Below are 19,750 nucleotides of genomic sequence, written 5' to 3'. Positions count from 1 at the left end.
GGGAAAGAAGGGTTCTACGCGTCGTGTTATTATTCATTGTTTATCGAGGATATACATACACCATATACATTTGTTGACGTTTATGTCTATGTTTAAGTGATCAGATGAGAATCATGGGAAAGGATGGAATGCAATGGGATGAAAATCGAGAGATCGGAGTCGGAATAAGTTATTGGGTATAGGGTTAGTTTTTTTTAGTTTTAGATGTTTACGGCTCATGGGCTAGAGATCTATCCATACATACATTACCGATGAGATTGTTCATTGATCGATCGGTTGTATGGATGGGGGTTGGGTGGATATGTGATGCGTGATTTGTGTTTTACAATTAACTCTATTGTATATCTTGAGAGGAAAAATTTTCATCTGTTGCTTCTTTATCGATTCTCGGGATTGGAACTTTGAGGTTTTGGATGATTGGATTGTCGCGTTTGTTGTTTGTTGATTTAATGGGAGCGAATAGATGAATTGGCTGGATGGTTGGCTGGTCGTCTATGTGTGTGGGAGGCAGATGGTAGGTGGTAGGTGGTAGATATTAGATCTGCTCTTTTGGGGATAGGAGATCATCACGCTGGGAGTAGTGGAGAGGGAAGGAATGAAGGAACAACTTTTTGGGTGCAAGGGGTGAGTGATTGGTTGGTTTGACGGAATTTAATATGGTGAGATAAGATAAGTTAGGATATTGAGGGCAATTGAGATGTTAGAGTGTACACACTACGTTAGGAAAATCTTGATATTGTGCTATGAATTTTGGGAGGGGTGTGGGGGTGATACTTAGTTGGATGGTTGGTTTGGTAGTCCTAGGTATGTTTTAGAGATTCCCTGTCTCTGTTTCTGATGTTTGAGGATTGATGTGGGGATTGTGGAAGGGGATCGTGGGTGGAGATAGGTCAGTTGAGATGAGATGAGTTTGTAGCGTGGAAGAATAGAGGAATGGATGAATGGGAAAGATTTATGTATTTGTATATGGATCTATTCGTATTTGTACTCACAGTGCTGTACTAGATGTTATGGATTTCGTGGATATGATGGGAATAGAAGGGTATTTGGTTTGTTATATTGATATTTTGATTTGATTCGATGAGCAGTAAGGATATAGGGTATAGAATTTATTGTTAGTATGGAATTGGATGGGAATAGGGTGGGATTTCGGTTTGGGAAGGTAAGGGGAAGAGAAAGGGGACTGCAGGAAGATGTTTTTCTTTTGATCAATAGAGACTGGTGGCGAGCGGGTGAAAGAGAGGGAGAGAAAGAGAGAGGAAGGTTCCTTAGATGGTTCATTTACACTTCATAGTTTTATACTTCTTCATTATTGTCCAAACTCCATTTACTCTATACCTCATCAACACTGCTACAAGAAACACGAGAAATTTGAAAGAATGATATGAATGGATGGATGGATGAAAGAGATAATGAGAGCATGAGAAAATGAGTATTAAAAGAGATGCCGAGGTGTAGAGATAGGCATGAGAGAAGTTTTGTACTGTACGGACTACACTATGTTATATAATTTTGTATCATTTCACATTGCCCAATAATTAATAACTCATACTGCAAAGTTCACATAAAGTTCGAGTTTTGAGATACCCAGGCCCAGGGACTGAGATAGTAATAACGAAGAAAGAATGAGGAGGCTGAGATTAAAGATTAAAGATTAAAGATGGTAATAGTAAGTAGATTTCACTCACTGGTTGTGTTAATAGCATAGGAGACGGATTAGAGTAGATATTCTGGGGGGGGGGGGTTGATGAGTGAGGGGTGGGTATGAATAGAGTTATGGAGAGAGAGTGAAGTATTTCTACTCGAGTATGATTCTGGAGGGAAATTGAAAACAAGTGAAGTAGATCTGGGATGTGGGAGGTGTGAGGAGATACTAGATGAAGGGGGAAGAAGAGGGTATAGAAGGAGAGGGTATACAGAAGGAGAGAGAGTAAAGAGATAGAATTCATCGTCATGAATAGGTACCAGGGATTATTAATCATTGATGTTCATTCATATTAGAGAGTGTGGAGATTGTATGCTGTATTATGATGAAGTGATAAGTATACTGTATATGAAAATAAAACTTGTTTACTCTATTACTATTGGCTTGTTTAGGCTTGATACGTTGGTGTTATTGGTATTTGAATCAAGGTGTTTGAAGGAGGATTTCTAAATATTTAGTTATTTTTTTCCATTGAAAAAGTAAAGTATTTGAGAGGGGCAGGGCGGAAAAAGGAAGAGCAGAGGAAGATCCACCATATTGATTCTTTGGTATTGATTGAGTTTGTTCTTCCTTGGAAACATATCATCTTGTGTGAATGTTTACAGCTTTGTTGGATGATGATGGTGATGCATAGATATGGTGAGTTTTATACTAGGTAGTCTAGCATACTGTCTACTGCGTGTTTTATAAGTGCAGATGAAAATCATATATGGAATAGAAATATCATGTTGTTTATTTGTGATAGGAATATCTGGATGTATGTGCTGAGAGTGAAATCAAGAGGGGAAATGTGAAATGTGAAAGTGGAATATAGTAGTGATATGTTATTATGAGAACCTGAGATACAACATCAACCAAAACATAGATGGATGAATAAAGAACCTCTCATTACAATTTGTATCATTCCTATACCTTGATTTCTTTTGTGTACTATTTCATGGTATGGATGTTGCTGAAATAGAGAATCAAGTGACTATACTTGGACTCGCATTATCGTATGTTTCCCCATTTCATTTCACTGGTTTCTCTTCTCCCTTTATCAGGATACCTTTGAACTCCTCCATTTCTATTTCTATCAACATTTTAATATTGATCTCCGACCAGTGTACAGCAAATATCTGGCCTACTAAAGAAATAAAAAAAACATCTGCTGTTATGAATGAAAATCAAGTATCACTGTACTTGCTCAACTAAACATACTACCTAGGTAGATAGTTTCATGAGCTTCAACACTCTCACTTGATGTAGCTTACAAATGTACTCCATCACATTCACTGTAGACACACACAATGAAGAACAGGATCACAGTAAAACCAACTTCTGGAATTATATTTGTTGAAATACCAAATCTCAATAAACGTTTAATCAACATTGAAGTCTAATTAATTACCTGAGGTAACAAGGACTGAGAATTCTTCCAGCTCTCCACTCATTCATCACTTCACTTCAACGTATGGGAACTACAGCATTGTAGATGAGGGCGAGGCACTTGCTCACCAAATTGATAATGAATTGACGACATTGGGTATTGTCGCTGTTGCTATTAACCTTAGGTCGTGCATAATCGAGAGCCATGGATCCTACATCACTAGCTAGCACCTTAATTCACAACTACACCAGTTCTTTCCATGACAATATAGGGCTCTCTAGAGGCCTCGGAAAAATGATGGGAAAATCAAGGATCAAAGACAGCAAACCCAATAAAAGACTGGAGCTGTCACCCATTTCACAATATTTTGTAGATTGGAAAATAAACTTCGAGACAGATGATGAAAATGTTGGAAGCAGAAAGAGTGCAACTTCGAATGGAAAGCAGTAGCAGAAATGAAAACAATTCTGTGACTTCAAAACTATTCTTTTTTTTGAATGCCCTATAGAAGATGCCTTCATAAGCGTATAAGATATATCTCAACTAATTATATGAAAACATCTCTAATAAGAAATACCACTTGATATTCTCTTGATTTGAAGCTCCCAGCTCAATTCCATCATTTCATCTCATTCTATATCTCCAATACTCACTCGAATATTCATTCTCTGATTTAATTATGTGATGGGGTTATTAGGTTGCAAATCATCACTACGATGAACCATTTCACAACCCCTGAATTTGTTGTTCTTTTCTGTAAAAGGTTGCAATGTAACCCTTCTACTCGTATATGAAAGATGTTCATACTCTGTAACCTTATATGTTGTCCCGTGTAAATGCATCATCTTTTTGGGATAGACAGGATTCCCCTGTTTTAGGTTACCAGCTTCCCTTGAGCTTCACTAAAAAGCTTGGAGAATTGTTTATCTTCCGATGCGTTTGGTGCCCTGTTCCTGTTCCTGTTCTCCTCTTCCCCTTCCCCTTCTCCCCTTCCCCTTCTCCTTCTCCTCTTTCCCTTCTCCTCTTCCAAGCTCTAGTTATTGCCCCACCTGGTGCTAAGATAAGTGATAACTTGCATCTTTTTCGCTTCTAGCGGGTAGATCCAGGGCTTTTCAGGGAAGTCCTATCGTGTTACACGTGATGGCTAGAAATGAGGGACATGTTGAGGGAAAATCAAAATGAACTAGATGAGAATGAGAAGGAAAAAGAGAAGAGGGAAAGGAAGAAAGAAAGACTACATATATAAATATGATATCAAAAGCTAAACAATCACCATTTAAATCAAAATTCCAAATATACAAATTTACCCCAAATTAATTACAAATATATATAAATACAAATATTAACAACAATTTTATCATTTTGGGCCTTGATGGAATTGAGAAGGTCTCCTTCCGCTTAGCGGGCTTCGTGGTCGGTCCCAGACCATAACACCACACCTCTCCCAGCACATCTTCCTTCCTTTCCTCTCCCACAAAACAACAACAATCCATAAATCTTTCAAATTTGATCCATCAGATCTATAGATTAACGCGACGACAATCTCTTCATAAACCATCAAATCCATTTCATTCAAACAAAGTAAGTAACTATCCGATATCTATGCCCATTTTGCATCGCATATCGCATTGTTGACGCGCCTACCCTTCATCTTGCGCCAATCTTTGTGATTCTTCCACTCCATACATTCTTACTAACTCATCTCCATAGGAAGCAATGCCTAGTGTCACTAGAACCGCCTCTGGTGAGTTACTTTTTATATTCATTTCCCAGATCCCATTCTTCAGCTATTGAAATATACGGTCGCAAAATCGCGTGAAATTGGAGCTTCACTAACTCGATATGTTAGGCAAAATTCCAGCCAGGACTGTCCTAGCACCTGTCGAACCTCCTAAGCAAAAGAAGGCCGCACCAAAGGCAAACACTGGAAAGAAGGTTGCTGCTCCAACTAAGGGATCTAAGCCAACCGGTATTGGTGCTAAACCCGCCCAAAAGAAGAAGCCCACAGTTGCTGCCAAGGTATGTTAGATATTGCTATATCTACGACTAGATATTGATTATTCTATAGTCCAAACCTGTTGTAGAGAAAATTGAAGAGGCCGCCGAGAAGGCCGCAGACACCGTTGAGGAAAAAGTCGATGAGGCTACTGCTGAGAAGCCAGCTGTTGAGAAGCCGGCGCCCAAGAAGAAGGTATGTTATATTTATACTTCTATATACTTTGATCTTCACCCAAACTCCTTTTCTATTCTCACATTATTAACATACCATTCTTTCCCAGGCAACTCCCGCACCAAAGAAGCCTGTCACCAAGAAACCCGTTTCTAAGAAACCCGCCGTCAAGGCCTAAGCAAAAACACCTCTATCAAAATCAATCGCTCTCCAGGAATGCATATGGAGGTGTCTCTTTCAAGAGCCTTTACAATATAACAACCCTTTGGATTGAACATACAATCACTCCTAGTTGATACCCGATATCTATGTTCTGAGCGAGCGTTACTTTGGAGTGTATATGAATGTGCCCTGGCGTTTCTCAGGCGTTTTCTAGTTTTTGGGTCGAAGGTGGTAATGCTATGTTCAATGTTATGACTTGTGGATCTTTTGGGGGACTGTATCTAGATGGTATCTATGGATGCGTATTTGGGAATAGGGGAATGCTTTTTCTTTACCTCTACTTTTGGAAGAAGAATTGTGATGAGGGAGATTTTGGAAAGATGGAATAGCTTGTTAAATGAACAGATGATGGATCTAAAGGAATTGTAAATGATTTATACCGAACGATTTGAATGCTTTCAGTTGTTTTTGTTTTTAAGTCTTGTGATACCGTACTTCAGTTGAAGACCTGCGTTAACCATTTCATTGGTAGGAGTGTACATTCAGTTAATAGCAGCCAGCATGGCATACCCGACTTACTACCTCTTCTATGCCTCTTCTATGCCTCTTCTGATTTTTGTCCGCCAACTTTCTTTCCATAATTTTGTCTTCCGAATTCTACATGTCCCTATTTAGTAGATTCTCATACCCACTTGCTAGTTGAAGACTTCTTGTTATCAGTAACATAATCAGCACTAAGTACCCATTGCTAATGGATACAAAAATCATCACGATACATCCCCGACTTTCTCTTCTCTCCCATAAACCGTTTTCACTCTTTCCCCCCCCTCTTTCCAGCTTTTCTCTTCAACCTCCTCTATAATTTACAACAAGTCTGGAAATACTGAGTCCTCGGATATCTGACAATCATCGTTTCCTGTATATCTGAGGAGTCTTTCTGCTTCTTATGCTCACACAGATTCTCTCCGTACAAACTCCCCCCCACTAGCTGCTCCAAGTTTACCGCCTCGCATTTCTCAATCTTGGGATGATTTTCTCTGGATCTCTCTCCCTCGCTCCCTATAATGTTGTATTTTGGCCTGTTTGACTTTCTGGAATATCGTTGGGGGTATAGCTCTAGTGTCGCTTTTGGTTCGTTTATAGCGTGATTATACTGATTCATTGTTTTGATTGGGGGATTTGAGATATATCTCTGGAAATGGAAGATTCTGTGGGGGATTCTGAGGGGTGGAGAAGGAGGAAGTGGTATAGTTGGGTAATGTGTGTATGGGATAGATATGGAATCGAGGGGAGAGGAGGAAAAATGAAAGGGGGGTTAGAGGATGAAAGGGGAGGGGAAGTTGCAGAATGATATATACATATTTCTATGACTTTTACATCTGGAGTTTAGACTCTATAGGTATGCATTTCGACAGAGTGGGAAGAGGATAAAATGAGATAAGGACTATCTAGTGTATACTTAGGTATGTATAGGTTTCCAAATGATTTGGATGATCGTATAATTAGTAGAAACCTGGATATCTTTGAGTAGGTAGCTAGGTGGGTGGCTCGGGTGGGTGGGTGGTCTTTTGTATCTCCTTCGAATCAAATCTAACCACGCTAGACTAGACTATCTCATCTTGCCTTGTCTTGTCTTGTCTACCCAACATACATAAATATCAAGTCACAATTCTCATTTCATGTATGTTTTCACATCCATATTGACTACCTACCTGTCCCTTCTATGATTCCCGCTATACCCTCTCGAAACCTACACACTCCCCGACCCCCTCCAAAACTATGATTGCTTCCCAAAATTAAACACGAATCCGTAACACCATTACTCATTCTTCCATCCAACTCCCTCTCATTCTCACCTATCCTCACGCTCTCATGCACTAAATGAAATTCTCCCTCCCTCCCATTCCATAATCATATAAAATCACATCCCAAGAATACCATTCCAATTCCAATTCCACAATTCCAATTCCCATTTCAGACAACCCCCTCTCGAATCTCAAATTTGAGAGAAGTATACATATAACAACATAGCTAAGAAAAACTCAAATCAAAGAAAGCTATACATACATGAACTCCTCGTACATGCAGTATTCTAGGTTCGTTTCGTGCAGAGTAGATTAATTAATCTTATGTCTGGCTTATTCTCATTTAGATTCTGAATTTAATATTGATACTAGATTTTGAGATTTTGGTTAGGGAGTGGTTTCTGCGATTGTAGATGTGAGATGGGAGATGGGAGATGTGAGGGGGATGTGTGCATATCCATTGTAGCTCACACGATAGATATGGTAGTACGAGGTTATAATAAGGGGTTGGAGATAAAAATGTGAGATTGGATCTATAGAGTTCAGAGTGTTGGCTCAAGCAAGAGATGTATATTTCGAGTCTGAAAGATTTCTTGTTCATGTACTTCAAAATAAGATGATGTACCTCAGCATATACAGATTTATCCCATCAAATCACTAACTCGTCAACACACAATACAATAATCAACCACCCCAATACATTCCACACCCCCTTCATCACATCCGTCCACCCATCTATCTCCTCCCCAAATCCACACCCCCAACCCTCACCAACTGCCCTTCTCCCTCCTTCTCCCCACCCTCCAATCCCACGCCGAAAAATCCACCAACACTCTTCCCAACAACCTCTTTCCAAAATCCCTCCACAACCGCCTTACACTCCTCTCCACTCTGTCCAAAATCCGGAAATGCATTAACCTCCAACAACCAAACCTCTCCATCCGCATCCACCAAGAAATCCAGTCCAAACGCTTCAAACGCATTTGGCAATGGTTGAAAATGAATACTCATTTCCTTCGCGGCTGCCACGAAAATCTCTGCTGTGAGTTTAGATATTTGGGATTGGATTTTCTCATGCAGAGAGGCGGAGAAGGGGAGAGAAGAAAGGAGATGCACGGCATTTTTCTTCGCGTCCGAGGTTTGTATACAGGTATTTGTAAGATGCGGATTGAGATCTATTTCGCCCGAGGAAGAAGAGGATGAAGACCAAGGAGGAATATATGCCGAGCTAGCGAACAGGGCTAACATGGATTTATAGACGTAGATATCCAGGGCCCCGGAAGCGAGAACATATGTTCTGATATGGAACTTTGTGTTCTTAGGCGCTGATGTATCGGCATCTGGGGCGAGGAGAAGTGGTGGATGGATATATGGTTGTGCAAGGAAGTGACGGAGATGGGATGTTTGGATATAATCTTTCTCTTCATCGTCATGATTTTCAACTTCTTCGTCTTCTTCGTCGGAATCAGGGGCATTTTCTTCCCATCCTTCGAAGATGGCAAGGAGTTCTTCGTAAGAGGAAAATAACCTAATACCCTGTCCTCTATCACTCATTCCTGGTTTCAATATCCACCATTCTCTATCTGAGGCGTTGCCTCCTTCTCCATCAATTTTTTCGTTTCGTGCAAAACTTTCCTTCAAGTCCCAACATTCTACCACAGCATCATCTAAGAACTCGGCGTAGTCGACCTCGAAATGCTCTGCGCGCTTGATGTTTGTTTTGAGAATAGAGTTAGGGTTCTTAACACACCATATATGGGATGTTTCACTCAAATAGTGTTTACGAATAAGGGCTTTGCGAATAACGTAAGCGTTTGTGAGGGAGGTTGTAGGTTTTGATGTTATTTCATCGAAAGGGATGGTTTCGTATGATGAGATGTGGAGGTATGGTGATTCTGGAGTTGGGAGGTCGGAGGGAGAAGAGAGAAGTGTATATGAAGATTGAGGGAGTTGCTTTAGAGCCGAAAGGATTAAGGGCTGGACATAGGAATCCTCATAGTCGATATAGGCGTAGAAATGAGGTTGTTCTGACTTGGGTTCTTGAAGGGAGAGATCCGACATAGATGGTATTGGATCTGAAGATGGTCTGGCGAAAGGATTGGTCAGAGGTGCTCGATTACGTTGGTGCATTCAAAATGAGTGGAAAGGAACTTGTATTGGTCTAACAATATCTAATGCTCTATTGATATGCCATTAATAACTCACAACTTCAACTCTCCCTGTGTCGCCGCGGTAGCATGCATGAAATTTGCCTTTAATGGAGTGACACTATAGTAATGTTAGTCTCAGAAGAAGTCAATCATCTAAAATGGAACATACCTTGTGTAACCTTCGTTAACAGCCCAGCCATCATTACCAGGTTCAGATTCCTCTACACTCTTATAGACATCTGTGAACCTTGGCGCCCATTTGAAATGTTTATGTGTGTGTCCGACAGCCTTCTTCTCCTCTCCATCCCCTTCTCCCTGCTGTCCTTCCTTCTGTCTAATCTTCTCTTCTTCCTCATCGGCATCTTCGTCCTTTCCGTCTACCTCCTCAAAGCAACTTCCCTCTCCCCAGTAGTTCTGCAACATAGTTGTCCACAAAATCTTGTTCTTCTCTACTCCCTCCACCAACGGAACATTGACCGTATACAAATCTACTCCCTCACCCCAATTGTTATACAAATACTCGATAATCTTCACTCCAACTCTACTCGCGCCTGCAATAATTTCTGGATCATGGTTTCTCGAAAAGAACGCAAAACTCAACGCAATGGCCTTTCTCTTACAAATCGCCGCCTCCATCGCCCCCCCAACAGTCCCACTACTCAAACTGAAAACCGCCGTACTATTTCTTCCATAGTTTGGTCCACTGACAACCAAATCGACTGGTCCTCTATCTTTGAAATAATGATAAAGACCAATTTGTACGCATGATGCAGGTGTGCCATCTACCAATACCCATTCTTCTTTATTATCGCTCGAGGGACGAGCATGTGTTGTACCGTCATCTTCGTGAAGGGTACCGGGTCTGAAGTACGTGGGCTTGACGGTTTGACCGACCATGTGTGCTTTGCCTATCCATGAACGTTGGGTATGAGGAAGGACGACCGAGACTATGTGGCCGGCGGCTTGGAGAGTTTGCACGAGGGAGTGGACATAGGGAGACGATTTGTTGGATGGAGGTCCATCATCATTTACTACCTATTATGGATTGTCAATTAAAATACCAATATTTGATACAATATAAACTTTCACTTACGAGAATATGCATCTTGAATGTGGTTGTCTGAAAAGTTGTTGTGTTTAAAAGAGCTGTTGATATTTTGGTGGGATGTGCGGGGGATATTTATCGATATCAGATCTTTTTAGTCAGGGATTTAAAACGCTTCAATACAAGGCTCTTTGAGCTATTAAGTTTGACACATTACTAGTATTAGGTACTTTGGGTACCTATGGCATCATTTACATGACATGCATGACAATCACAATCGAATCATCAAAAGGAACGTTTATTAATATGCTCGATCATCATTTTATCTCGTTAGGTACAGTAGTAGACCAATTCTCGCTATGCCTGAAAACTGAAAACGCCATTGCCTGGTATTTTACAAAAAAGGTGCGCGTGAAAGGGTCCAAATTCTGCTATGTGCGATGGCCTCGAAGAACTCATCAAATCAGGCAGGAATGACCGTTAAGAAGTAAAAAGCATCAAGTGGGTGGTGATTAAAAGAAATAAACACTGCATGCTTCTGCAGTCAAAGAAAGCTCATGAGAAGATATCTCGAGGACCTCTGTGAAAAACTCCCACCCAGTCCGTCCCATGCGTTCACCAATATGCATTCAATCTTCGTTCCAATATCCCTTAACAAATAAAAAAGTCATAACCAGAATTCTAAGAGATTCTTAGTTGCGTGCTCTCTTCACTTCCTCGGTAGGTCTTGAAACAGATTCTCCATCTCGCTTTCTGGTTGCGCGTTCGAAGTTGTTGTCACTTCCAGAGGACTTGGATGGGCTAGTAACGTGGGAGCGACCACGGCGTGGAGGAGTTACTGGTGAATCAATAACATCATATCTCTTTGTAGCACGTGTAGCTCTTTTGATAGTTGGTGAAGATGATGGTCCAAATCTTGGTGCATCTGGAGTCATAAGACCTTGGATGTGGGATGGAGTGCGTAGTTCAGCATCACTCTCTGTCGCATCGGTGTCAAATTTCTCCTCGATATCAGTCAAAGCCTCTTCTTCGTCTTCGGTGGTAACTTGAACTTGTGGAATGACGGGAGCTCTGCGATTGTTGGTGAACAATTGACGTCTGCATGAACGTGTAACAGGTCCATTGAATTCACCTGCAAAGCTTTGATCGAGAATCATAACTTCAGCACGGCCTGCACCTCGGGTTGGACTATGACTTGCGGAGGCGTTTGAATTCTTCTTGAAAATAAGTTTACCACGGCTGTGGTAGTTGTTAGTAAAATATCAATCTTGGGCCGGGTGAAGATAATGCGACTTACAAATTAGAAACATGTCCATCCTCACGACCCATAAGCTGCTCCATAGTTTGATCCTCCTCTCCTGGAACGTGAATCAACTTGGGTTTGCGGCTTCTGCCTCTAGTATTTTGTGGAGGGCTACTACCAAGGAAAGGGTTATCGACATGGCTGTCAACCTCTGGAATGCGGTCCTCAGAGTCGGTGAATATAGCAATTGGTTCATCTGCAGATGAGCTTCCAAAGTCAAAATTATCGTATCTCTTGCGATTCTTCTTGGGCTTTGGCATCGCATCCGCAGAATTGTCGGCATGGATCGAGGTGAAAAGAGTACGTGAAACCGCATTAATTCCTTGCTTCAATTCCTCTGTTTGTTTAGGATGGCGTGGGGTTTTAGAAGGTGTTGGTAGCATGCCGTCGCCGCGAACCATCGCACCAGATCGTTGATGGTTGTCCATTTTTGGCTCTTTTTTCTTATCTTTAGGAGTGAGACCGAGAGCTGTAGCTGCGGATGATGTGCTGCCAATATTTAATGCGCCAGAAACTTGTCGGCCGGCAATTGTGGTAGACGATTTAGGTGCGCGTCGTTTATTCGCAATTTGAGGAGATTTAGGTGGCGACGAGTGAATATGTTGAGGTGTCCCAGAGAAGACAACCTTTCTAGCGACTCGAGGTGTTGATTGCGGAGTAGAAAGATTGTTGCGAATATTGTGTTTGATAGATGGAGGTGATGGAGTAACCGCGTTACGAATTGCCCTTGAAGCTACTCGACTTGATTTTCTGGGTGAATACGGTTCGTAATTATCATCGTAACCAAATCGTGGTGTTGATGGAGTTTTGAGGGAAGTGGAAGGTGGTGGTGTACTTGGTCTCATGGTAGCGGAAGCCATCTTCGCAAACAAAAAAGAACCTTCAAGGTTGGTCGGTAAGGTAAACGTCGTTCAGTCCAGTGCTCAGAAGCTACTCAAAACCCTGTTCTTGAAGATAGGATAGAGTTGAAAGATATCGAGAAGTGATTCTTAGTGAAAGGTGAAATGAATCTACAACTGAGTGTATGTTTATAGATTGTTGAATAGCGACGATGTAAATAAACCAGCTGTTGGTACGGTAGTGGTTGTATTGCTTGCTTGTTGATGTGGTACCGAAAATATCTGAATTTTGTGAAATCACGACGATGACGCTGAAATGCTAAGCAAAGGAATCAAAGTACTCTTGTATAAATGAGGATATTGCATAAATGAAGGAATTAGACAAGAATAAGGTCGAAGGGATGGCAATATTGGTCTTGTTTACTGTCTTGACCAGAAAACCAGGAGGTTGAAAGAAAGATTCCCAGCCATGTTGATTTCCTTGGGCTTTCATTAGTGTCCCCTACGCTCGGACAATTTCTGTTAGATTGGTGAATGACAGCGAATATTTGGACCAAATGGACGTGAATAGGTGAATTTACGTGACTTTACGCGTCAAAACATACTCTCTGGGCGTCTTTCGAAGAATTCTAGAAACATTCAAAGTCACATTCTTCCTTACTGACCCACTGATACCGACACTGACCCTGACCCTGCCCTTGCCCTTACCTCTTGGTCCATCATGGCTACCCCAGATATTGGCAAGCTAGACCTTTCAGACTCAGACAATGATGACCTTTTTGCATCCCCTTCCAAACCCCCAAAGGCTGATCTCAAGGCTCTAAACAAGAGTTCGGAAGGCCATGCGCCGGCGCAAAGAAGCGGGGGATCAAAATATGATGCCGAGACAGCAAGAGAAGCGGCTCTACACAAGGAACTGGAGGGAGTTCGTAATATCAATGAACTCATAGAAGGAGTTCTGGGCAGTCTGGATCTTGCGAAGGGAAATATGGATGTAAGGTAAATTTGTATGATAGGCATTGGATTATAGCTAAGAATTATTTCAGACAGTCTCACAAACGGTTTCATCCGCTTCAACGCTACTTAACACATGGATTCGCATACTATCGCAGACGGAACATAATCAAAGATTAATCTTGAATCCAAATTGGCGGGGCGCAAGTCAGGATATTGCAGATATGGAAAACGAGCAGGTATTGAAGGCTCAAGCTGCTGAACGTCGGGCTGCGGAGGAAGAGCGAAGAAGAGAAGCTGCAAGGCAAAGAGCAGAGAATGAAGAAAGGCAAAGACAAGCTGGCACAACATCTCGTGGGACCCGAGGAGGAAGAGGCAGAGCCAGAGGAGGAGTCTTAAGACCTGGAAGTGTTAGCTCGTCAGGATATGGTCGTGGAAGCTCGACCGGCTCAAGCACAGGCACTGGCACAAGCAGAGGTGGAACAGGCATTGGAAGAGGTATTCCACGAGGCAGAGCACGCGGAGTACGATGAATTATTCAAATCATTCGCTACAAAATTCTACATGATGGTGTCTCAGATGTGCCAACCCGGATCGACCATTACCCAAGACTATACCCTGCCACAACGCCAAATTTCTTGCAGTAATAAGTACAATCATTTTTTCTTGAAGAAGTCGCTCATCTTTTTCATACCACTAGTGTTGACCTTCTTTAGGTTCTTGACGCCTCTGCTCTCACCAGCCTTTTTCCTCTTATCCTCCTCGTCTTGTTTGCGCTTCTTTTCTGCGCGCGTCTCTATCTCTTCATCATCACCTACCGTTGCTCGCTTTCTCGAATAATCTCCCATAGATCTTGCCGCCAAAGCATCTTGCCGCAATTTCGTTAGATATGCGAGATGGCTATCCAAGGAAGTGAAGTCGATAGGTGATGCTGATGATTTCAAAGAATTCTTCAATATGTCACTGAGGTGAGGAGCTATGTAATTCGAGCAAACGAAAAAGAATGACGTGCGGATGCGCAGCAGATCCGCAACACCCTCGGGTGCATCGATCGATGGCATGCTTATTTTCGCATCTTTAGAGACATCAGCCAAATCGCTCGATATTGATGTTGCTGCTGTTGAAGCTTCAGAAAGCGAACTTGCTACAGTATCTGTGGATGAGTCTGTAATTTGTGTGATTTGTGACTCGGTTCGTGGAGTCGAAGTTCCTGACTTTGCCGATATACTCGCTTCCTCGTTCAATCCTTCCTGAGTAGATTCCTCTCCACGGTTAATACTCAGCACTGGTACGTCCAGCGCTTTTCTAACGAGTTTCTCCTCCATGCTGGCAGGCAAACCGTGCTCAACCATTTTCTTGGCCTTCTGTAAGAGTTCCTTGGATAGCTTTTCCTCGTTTATTCTGAACATTGTTTCGTCCCCAGCGTCCACTGTATCGCATACTGCCGTCATTCTTTTTTCTAGCGTCGATCGTAATGGGCCAGCTCTTAGGAAAGACCCCAAATGTGGTGATATAGATATCAATTTGTCGAAATAATCATCGCCAGACAGGAATAACTTTTTGGGTGGATCCGAAACTCTGGTCGTGGGAAGAGGTGCAAGAGCTGGAAGAATAATGAATAGAGAGTCAATTGGCGTCGCAATGAATAGATCTGCCCCTTTTGTGACATAACCTTCGGCTTTGTACGAAGAGTCCTCCTCATCATTCGTTTCATCTTTGGGTAGTTCGTCCTCTAATGGTGCCGTCGACTCATCTTCCGGTACAAGTAACCAGCTTTTAGGTGTGGTTTTTGGTGCAGCTATTCGAGTAAATTCATAGAAACCTTTATTGGGGCATACAAGATATCGACTATCCTTGGCATATCTAGGATTTTCGATTGTGATAATCCGAGCCTCTGTACTGATATCCTTTGGTAATATAAAAACCCTCGGGGGGTTGACATCGTCTGGCTGTAATTTGACTTTTGGTTCGGCGACTTTCGAAGGTTCTGTTTCCACTGCAGCAGCTTTGGTGGCTGGTCTCCCTCTAGTTTTAACCACCATATCCTAAACAATTGTATGTATAATTATTGCAGAATTGCCCAGTGAGTCGCAAATAAACCACCGTGTTGTGTATTTGAGTTTTGGGTGAATATATACCTAGCCATCCTAGAATCCATGAGACTCAACCACTTTAAGAAGTCGCGTCTTGTCGCGTTACATGGAAACGCGTCGGCTTAGTCATGCACAGCAACCAATAAAGCCACTTGCTTTAAATTGAAGTTCAAGGCTGGGAGCGCCTATTGGCTTGCACTATAATTTGAAATCCGGGGTTTTGCGCTTTTGCTTCAATTCAAACATCTGGATTTGGAAATAGAGCGATAGAGCGAACGATAACCCAAAGTTAAAGCTCACACTACTTCAAATCTCATCTGAATGAGCTGAAAATCTTATCTGTCAATGGACAAGCTTCCTCGGAAACGAATGACAATCACATCATAAATTCAAATGGTATTCCTGCCTTTACCATTTGATATCCCACAATCTTGTTATCTTCGATCCCTCTGCAGATCAACTGCGTTCTTCAAGCACAAGCAACATCAAATTTCTATTTCGTTGATTATTGTACAGTGTATGCGATCCGACTTCTTCAACCTTCTACGGTGCGGATTTTTCTAGATGAACGTTTAGCAAAGCGCAAGACAAGTCAACAATTATCACGAATCTGCAGTATATATGACAAACAACAATCCTTCGCGAGAATTGATATCACGATATCGAATTAATTTAAACCGCTTCCTTAGCTGCATATTCTATTACTTGCACATTATCATTGTGCTCATTATGTCCCAAGGTATGTGCGCTGTCATTCCCGTATAAAATTTATGACTGAGAATATAAAAGGCGGTGCTGAAGAGGCTCAATGGCCACCAAGATCTCCCCGAGAAGCACTATTAAGTACCCCCGGCGGTCGTGATCGATTACGACGATACGCAACAGGATTTTCTCCTACTGCTTCCCCTTCGAAACGACGACCCATTGCGTCACAAACACCACAGGCTACAGGCAAAGATCGGATGAAGGCCGATATGTGTATGGAAGAGGTTGGGGGCGACGACGAAGACGACGAAGAAACTTTACAGTTGAAACTACAGGAAATCCAAGCGCGACTTCGATTAAAGCAGTTGCAAAAGAAGAACAAACAGAGTTCGGATTCGGAGGGCGAGAAGATCGAGAGGAACGAGCAACTTGAGAGTCACAGGCCCACATCGGGTCTTTTGAGAGCAAACTCTGCAGCGACAAATAGAGCGCCGTCGAGATTGGCAGGATTAGGAGCAGCAGGTTCAAGAGAGAGACCATCGCAACGCCCAAAATCGCGTACCGAGATCAATGTTCCTGCATCACCACCGCGCCGTGTTCAGCCTGCTGAACTTCCACAATCTCCTGGAAGGGTTCTACTTGGCATTGATAAAGGGTTGAAAGGAATAGACATTTCGCTCAAGAGAGCACCGGGCTTAAGGAAGAATTTAGAGCCGGATTTTAACAATGCGAAGCGAACCGGGCCATTCCTACAACGAAGTCAGTCACAAACTGGAAATCGCATACCTGCATCGCAAAGTTTTAATCAGGCGGAGAGACCGAAATCTTTTAGCGAAAGAATGGCTGCAGCCAGGATTACGGATACTGAGCGACAGGAAAGGGCAGCTCGGATCAAGAAAACTCGCAGCACAGCATTCGATATAGATCAGAAGCAGATGGAGTCATTCAAATCTAATGCAATCGAATTACCTAGTCATCCTGCTCCCGCCAAAGAGTTCAGCCGAGAGGAGGTCTTGAATTCTCTCAACAATCCGAACGGGGAATTAAGACGGCATAAAACCACTTCAAATTTACGTTCAATGCCGATAAACATCAACGAAACAACCGCCAGGCTACTAACTCAAGCTCCACAAGGCTCCTTTGAAAGCTCGAGACGTCCCGAAATCAGAAATAGTCATGAAATATACGCTGGCCTGAGAAGAGGCTCACAGGATTCTCAAAACTCCTTTGATGCCTCGAAACGTTTAGCTATCAGAAACGGCAATGGCTCGCAGAGCTCTCAAAGTTCATTTGATACGTATCGTTCAGCCTTGAGGAACGGCACTGAAGCAAAGTTCTTGAACAGGCCAGACTCACAAGACAAAAATACAAATGCGCGAAGTGCTTTCGATAATTTGAATCGAACGCGTTCGAATAGCAATCTTAACAAAGCGTCATCAGACACTTCTGATGGTGAAACTTCGCAATTCGAACCATATTCTACCTCCCATCTCTCCAAGCGAATCATTCCCCATCAAGTACTCACTCGAACCCTTCAGGGAAAGAAAACTTTTCTTATACCCGATTTACTCAGGACTGTAAAAGCCCCCGATTTTGCCGGTCCTGAGATCGAAGAAGATGTTGTTGTGTTCGCAACTATCGCAGCAAAATCTGCACCACGCGCGCACCAGGACCAGGCTAAGAATGGCGGCAAATTTATGGTCCTTACCCTTACCGATCTTAAATGGGAAATCGAACTTTTTCTCTTCAGAACTGCCTTTGAAAAGTTCTGGAAGCTTACACCTGGAACTGTTATTGCCCTCCTCAACCCCGGATTTATGCCTCCAGCTCGAGGAAAAACTGACACAGGAAAATTCAGCCTTACGCTTAGCTCAAGTGACGATACAATACTTGAAATTGGCACAAATAGAGACCTTGGATATTGTAAGAGCGTCAAAAGAGACGGTAAAACTTGTGATACCTGGGTCAACACACGACATACCGAATTCTGCGACTATCACGTCAATCTTTCTCTTACCAAGACCCACGCAAACCGCATGGAAGTCAATACTATGAACTTCGGCCCAAAACGTAATTTTGGCGGAGGTGGAACGGAATCAAAATACAACTCTCGAGATATGGCGGGCTATAAGCAACGCCGAGAAGAACTCAAGAAGGGCGAAAAGACGAAATATGACAGAGAGAGTCATAGCCAAATTTACATTGGCAAAAGAAGCGCCGTAAGCTTATTAGATGACGTTGATTTTGACCCTGATGCTTTTCACAGAGGAAGCACAAAGGAAGACCGGATGACGAAACAACTTCTGGCTCAAGAGAAAGAAAGGGAGCTCGGTAGGAAGTTAGGAATGATGGGTGGAGGACTCGGTGCTGATTACATGAAGAGACGTAATCCGGTACAACTCAACCCACAGGATATTAGAAACAGCGAAAGAGAAATGTCTCCACCGGATGCTAGGAAGCTAGGCCTCATTGGTACCAAACCTTCTGTTCGATTGAGCCCGATTAACAAGCGTAAGCGAGTCAATACAATTGGCGGAATTAAGAAGAAGACTCGTTTCGTAACTGCAAAGGGGATTAGAGAGGCGGGAAGAGAAAGTTTGGGAGGTCCAGAACTGGATATTGAATTGGATTAGGAGTTTTTGTAATTTTTCACGGCTGTATGTATAAGAACGTCGGGCATTTAATTGTCGTTTTTTCGTGATTGATCCGGGAATACTACTCTGGCGCGTTTTGGGCATATTTCATTCGAGTACTAGCATATTATATCCGGGGAGGGAAGGAATGAAGGAGTATCATCAGTATCGTTTTTGGCATTGACAATGGAACTGGACATGGACATGGACTTGGGACTCGGGTTGGGAGGACTGAATGAATGATGAATCAATGAACACGTTTTGCAACTGTATATAGATACCAAGAAGTACAATCACAAGTCATCTCAAAAGTTTCACTTTAGTTTTTCTCCCTATTGGGCGGTGGTTTTGATTTGCGGCTCAGTTTTGCATCGATGTTCTCCACCGTGTCAATCTTAATGGAACGATTTTCACTATACTGTTGTTGGCGTATACTCATTCCCGATACGTTTCATGATCCTTTCAACCTCCGACGAAGGGTTTGTGTTGATCTAGACACGATCGTTCTTCCCCTTCGAGGCCGGATACTAGAATAGTGTGGTCAGAGGTAGGGTTGGTTGTCATTTTGAGCCGAGCTCTAGGAGCTTCGGTTCACCAGTTCATGTAGTTATGTTTTGGTAAACTACTCTCATGCTACGTAGTGCACCTATTTTTTTGTGATTTGAGAGTAACTCATGAACGCTATCATCAAGTGATTGAAATCTGTCATTAAATTATACTGTTGTGGATTAGAACCAAGGCAAATCAACTAGTCAAAGCTCAATGTACCCCTCCTACATGTTCTGAAAATAACTGACTGAAATGATCTCAAAAAGTA

At 42.4% G+C, this 19,750-nt stretch overlaps 6 protein-coding genes across 6 annotated transcripts; 3 read left to right on the top strand and 3 right to left on the bottom strand.

Moving 5' to 3' along the window:
• Positions 1-4,502: 4,502 nt before the first annotated feature.
• Positions 4,503-5,978, top strand: EAF01_001825 (uncharacterized protein). Its single transcript, XM_038910075.1, has 5 exons — positions 4,503-4,655; positions 4,785-4,818; positions 4,924-5,093; positions 5,143-5,265; positions 5,354-5,978. Exons 2-5 carry the CDS (start codon positions 4,791-4,793, stop codon positions 5,420-5,422), a joined length of 390 nt encoding a protein of 129 aa, XP_038774887.1. The 5' UTR covers positions 4,503-4,655; positions 4,785-4,790; the 3' UTR covers positions 5,423-5,978.
• Positions 5,979-7,946: 1,968 nt separating this feature from the next.
• EAF01_001824 (uncharacterized protein) lies at positions 7,947-10,466 on the bottom strand (the record flags this gene model as incomplete). Its single annotated transcript, XM_038910074.1, has 4 exons — positions 7,947-9,297; positions 9,417-9,479; positions 9,531-10,396; positions 10,455-10,466. The coding sequence occupies 4 exons, from the start codon at positions 10,464-10,466 to the stop codon at positions 7,947-7,949; spliced, it is 2,292 nt and encodes a 763-aa protein (XP_038774886.1).
• A 240-nt stretch (positions 10,467-10,706) lies between these two features.
• EAF01_001823 (uncharacterized protein) lies at positions 10,707-13,111 on the bottom strand. The gene is made up of 2 exons (XM_038910073.1): positions 11,704-13,111; positions 10,707-11,645 (listed from the first exon to the last, which is right to left on the bottom strand). The coding sequence occupies exons 1-2, from the start codon at positions 12,567-12,569 to the stop codon at positions 11,099-11,101; spliced, it is 1,413 nt and encodes a 470-aa protein (XP_038774885.1). The 5' UTR covers positions 12,570-13,111; the 3' UTR covers positions 10,707-11,098.
• Positions 13,112-13,269: 158 nt separating this feature from the next.
• On the top strand, positions 13,270-14,035 carry EAF01_001822 (uncharacterized protein; the record flags this gene model as incomplete). Its single annotated transcript, XM_038910072.1, has 2 exons — positions 13,270-13,542; positions 13,595-14,035. The coding sequence occupies 2 exons, from the start codon at positions 13,270-13,272 to the stop codon at positions 14,033-14,035; spliced, it is 714 nt and encodes a 237-aa protein (XP_038774884.1).
• A 123-nt stretch (positions 14,036-14,158) lies between these two features.
• On the bottom strand, positions 14,159-15,544 carry EAF01_001821 (uncharacterized protein; the record flags this gene model as incomplete). Its single annotated transcript, XM_038910071.1, has 1 exon — positions 14,159-15,544. One exon carries the CDS (start codon positions 15,542-15,544, stop codon positions 14,159-14,161), a length of 1,386 nt encoding a protein of 461 aa, XP_038774883.1.
• Positions 15,545-15,866: 322 nt separating this feature from the next.
• On the top strand, positions 15,867-19,247 carry EAF01_001820 (uncharacterized protein). The gene is made up of 2 exons (XM_038910070.1): positions 15,867-16,334; positions 16,385-19,247. The coding sequence occupies exons 1-2, from the start codon at positions 16,217-16,219 to the stop codon at positions 18,931-18,933; spliced, it is 2,667 nt and encodes an 888-aa protein (XP_038774882.1). The 5' UTR covers positions 15,867-16,216; the 3' UTR covers positions 18,934-19,247.
• Positions 19,248-19,750: the final 503 nt, after the last annotated feature.

The sequence above is a fragment of the Botrytis porri genome (assembly GCF_014898465.1).
Source record: "Botrytis porri strain MUCL 3234 chromosome Unknown BPOR_002, whole genome shotgun sequence".
NCBI classification, from domain to species: domain Eukaryota; kingdom Fungi; phylum Ascomycota; class Leotiomycetes; order Helotiales; family Sclerotiniaceae; genus Botrytis; species Botrytis porri.
Note: the sequence above shows the minus strand (reverse complement) of the source record. Positions and strands in the feature narration are given on the sequence as shown.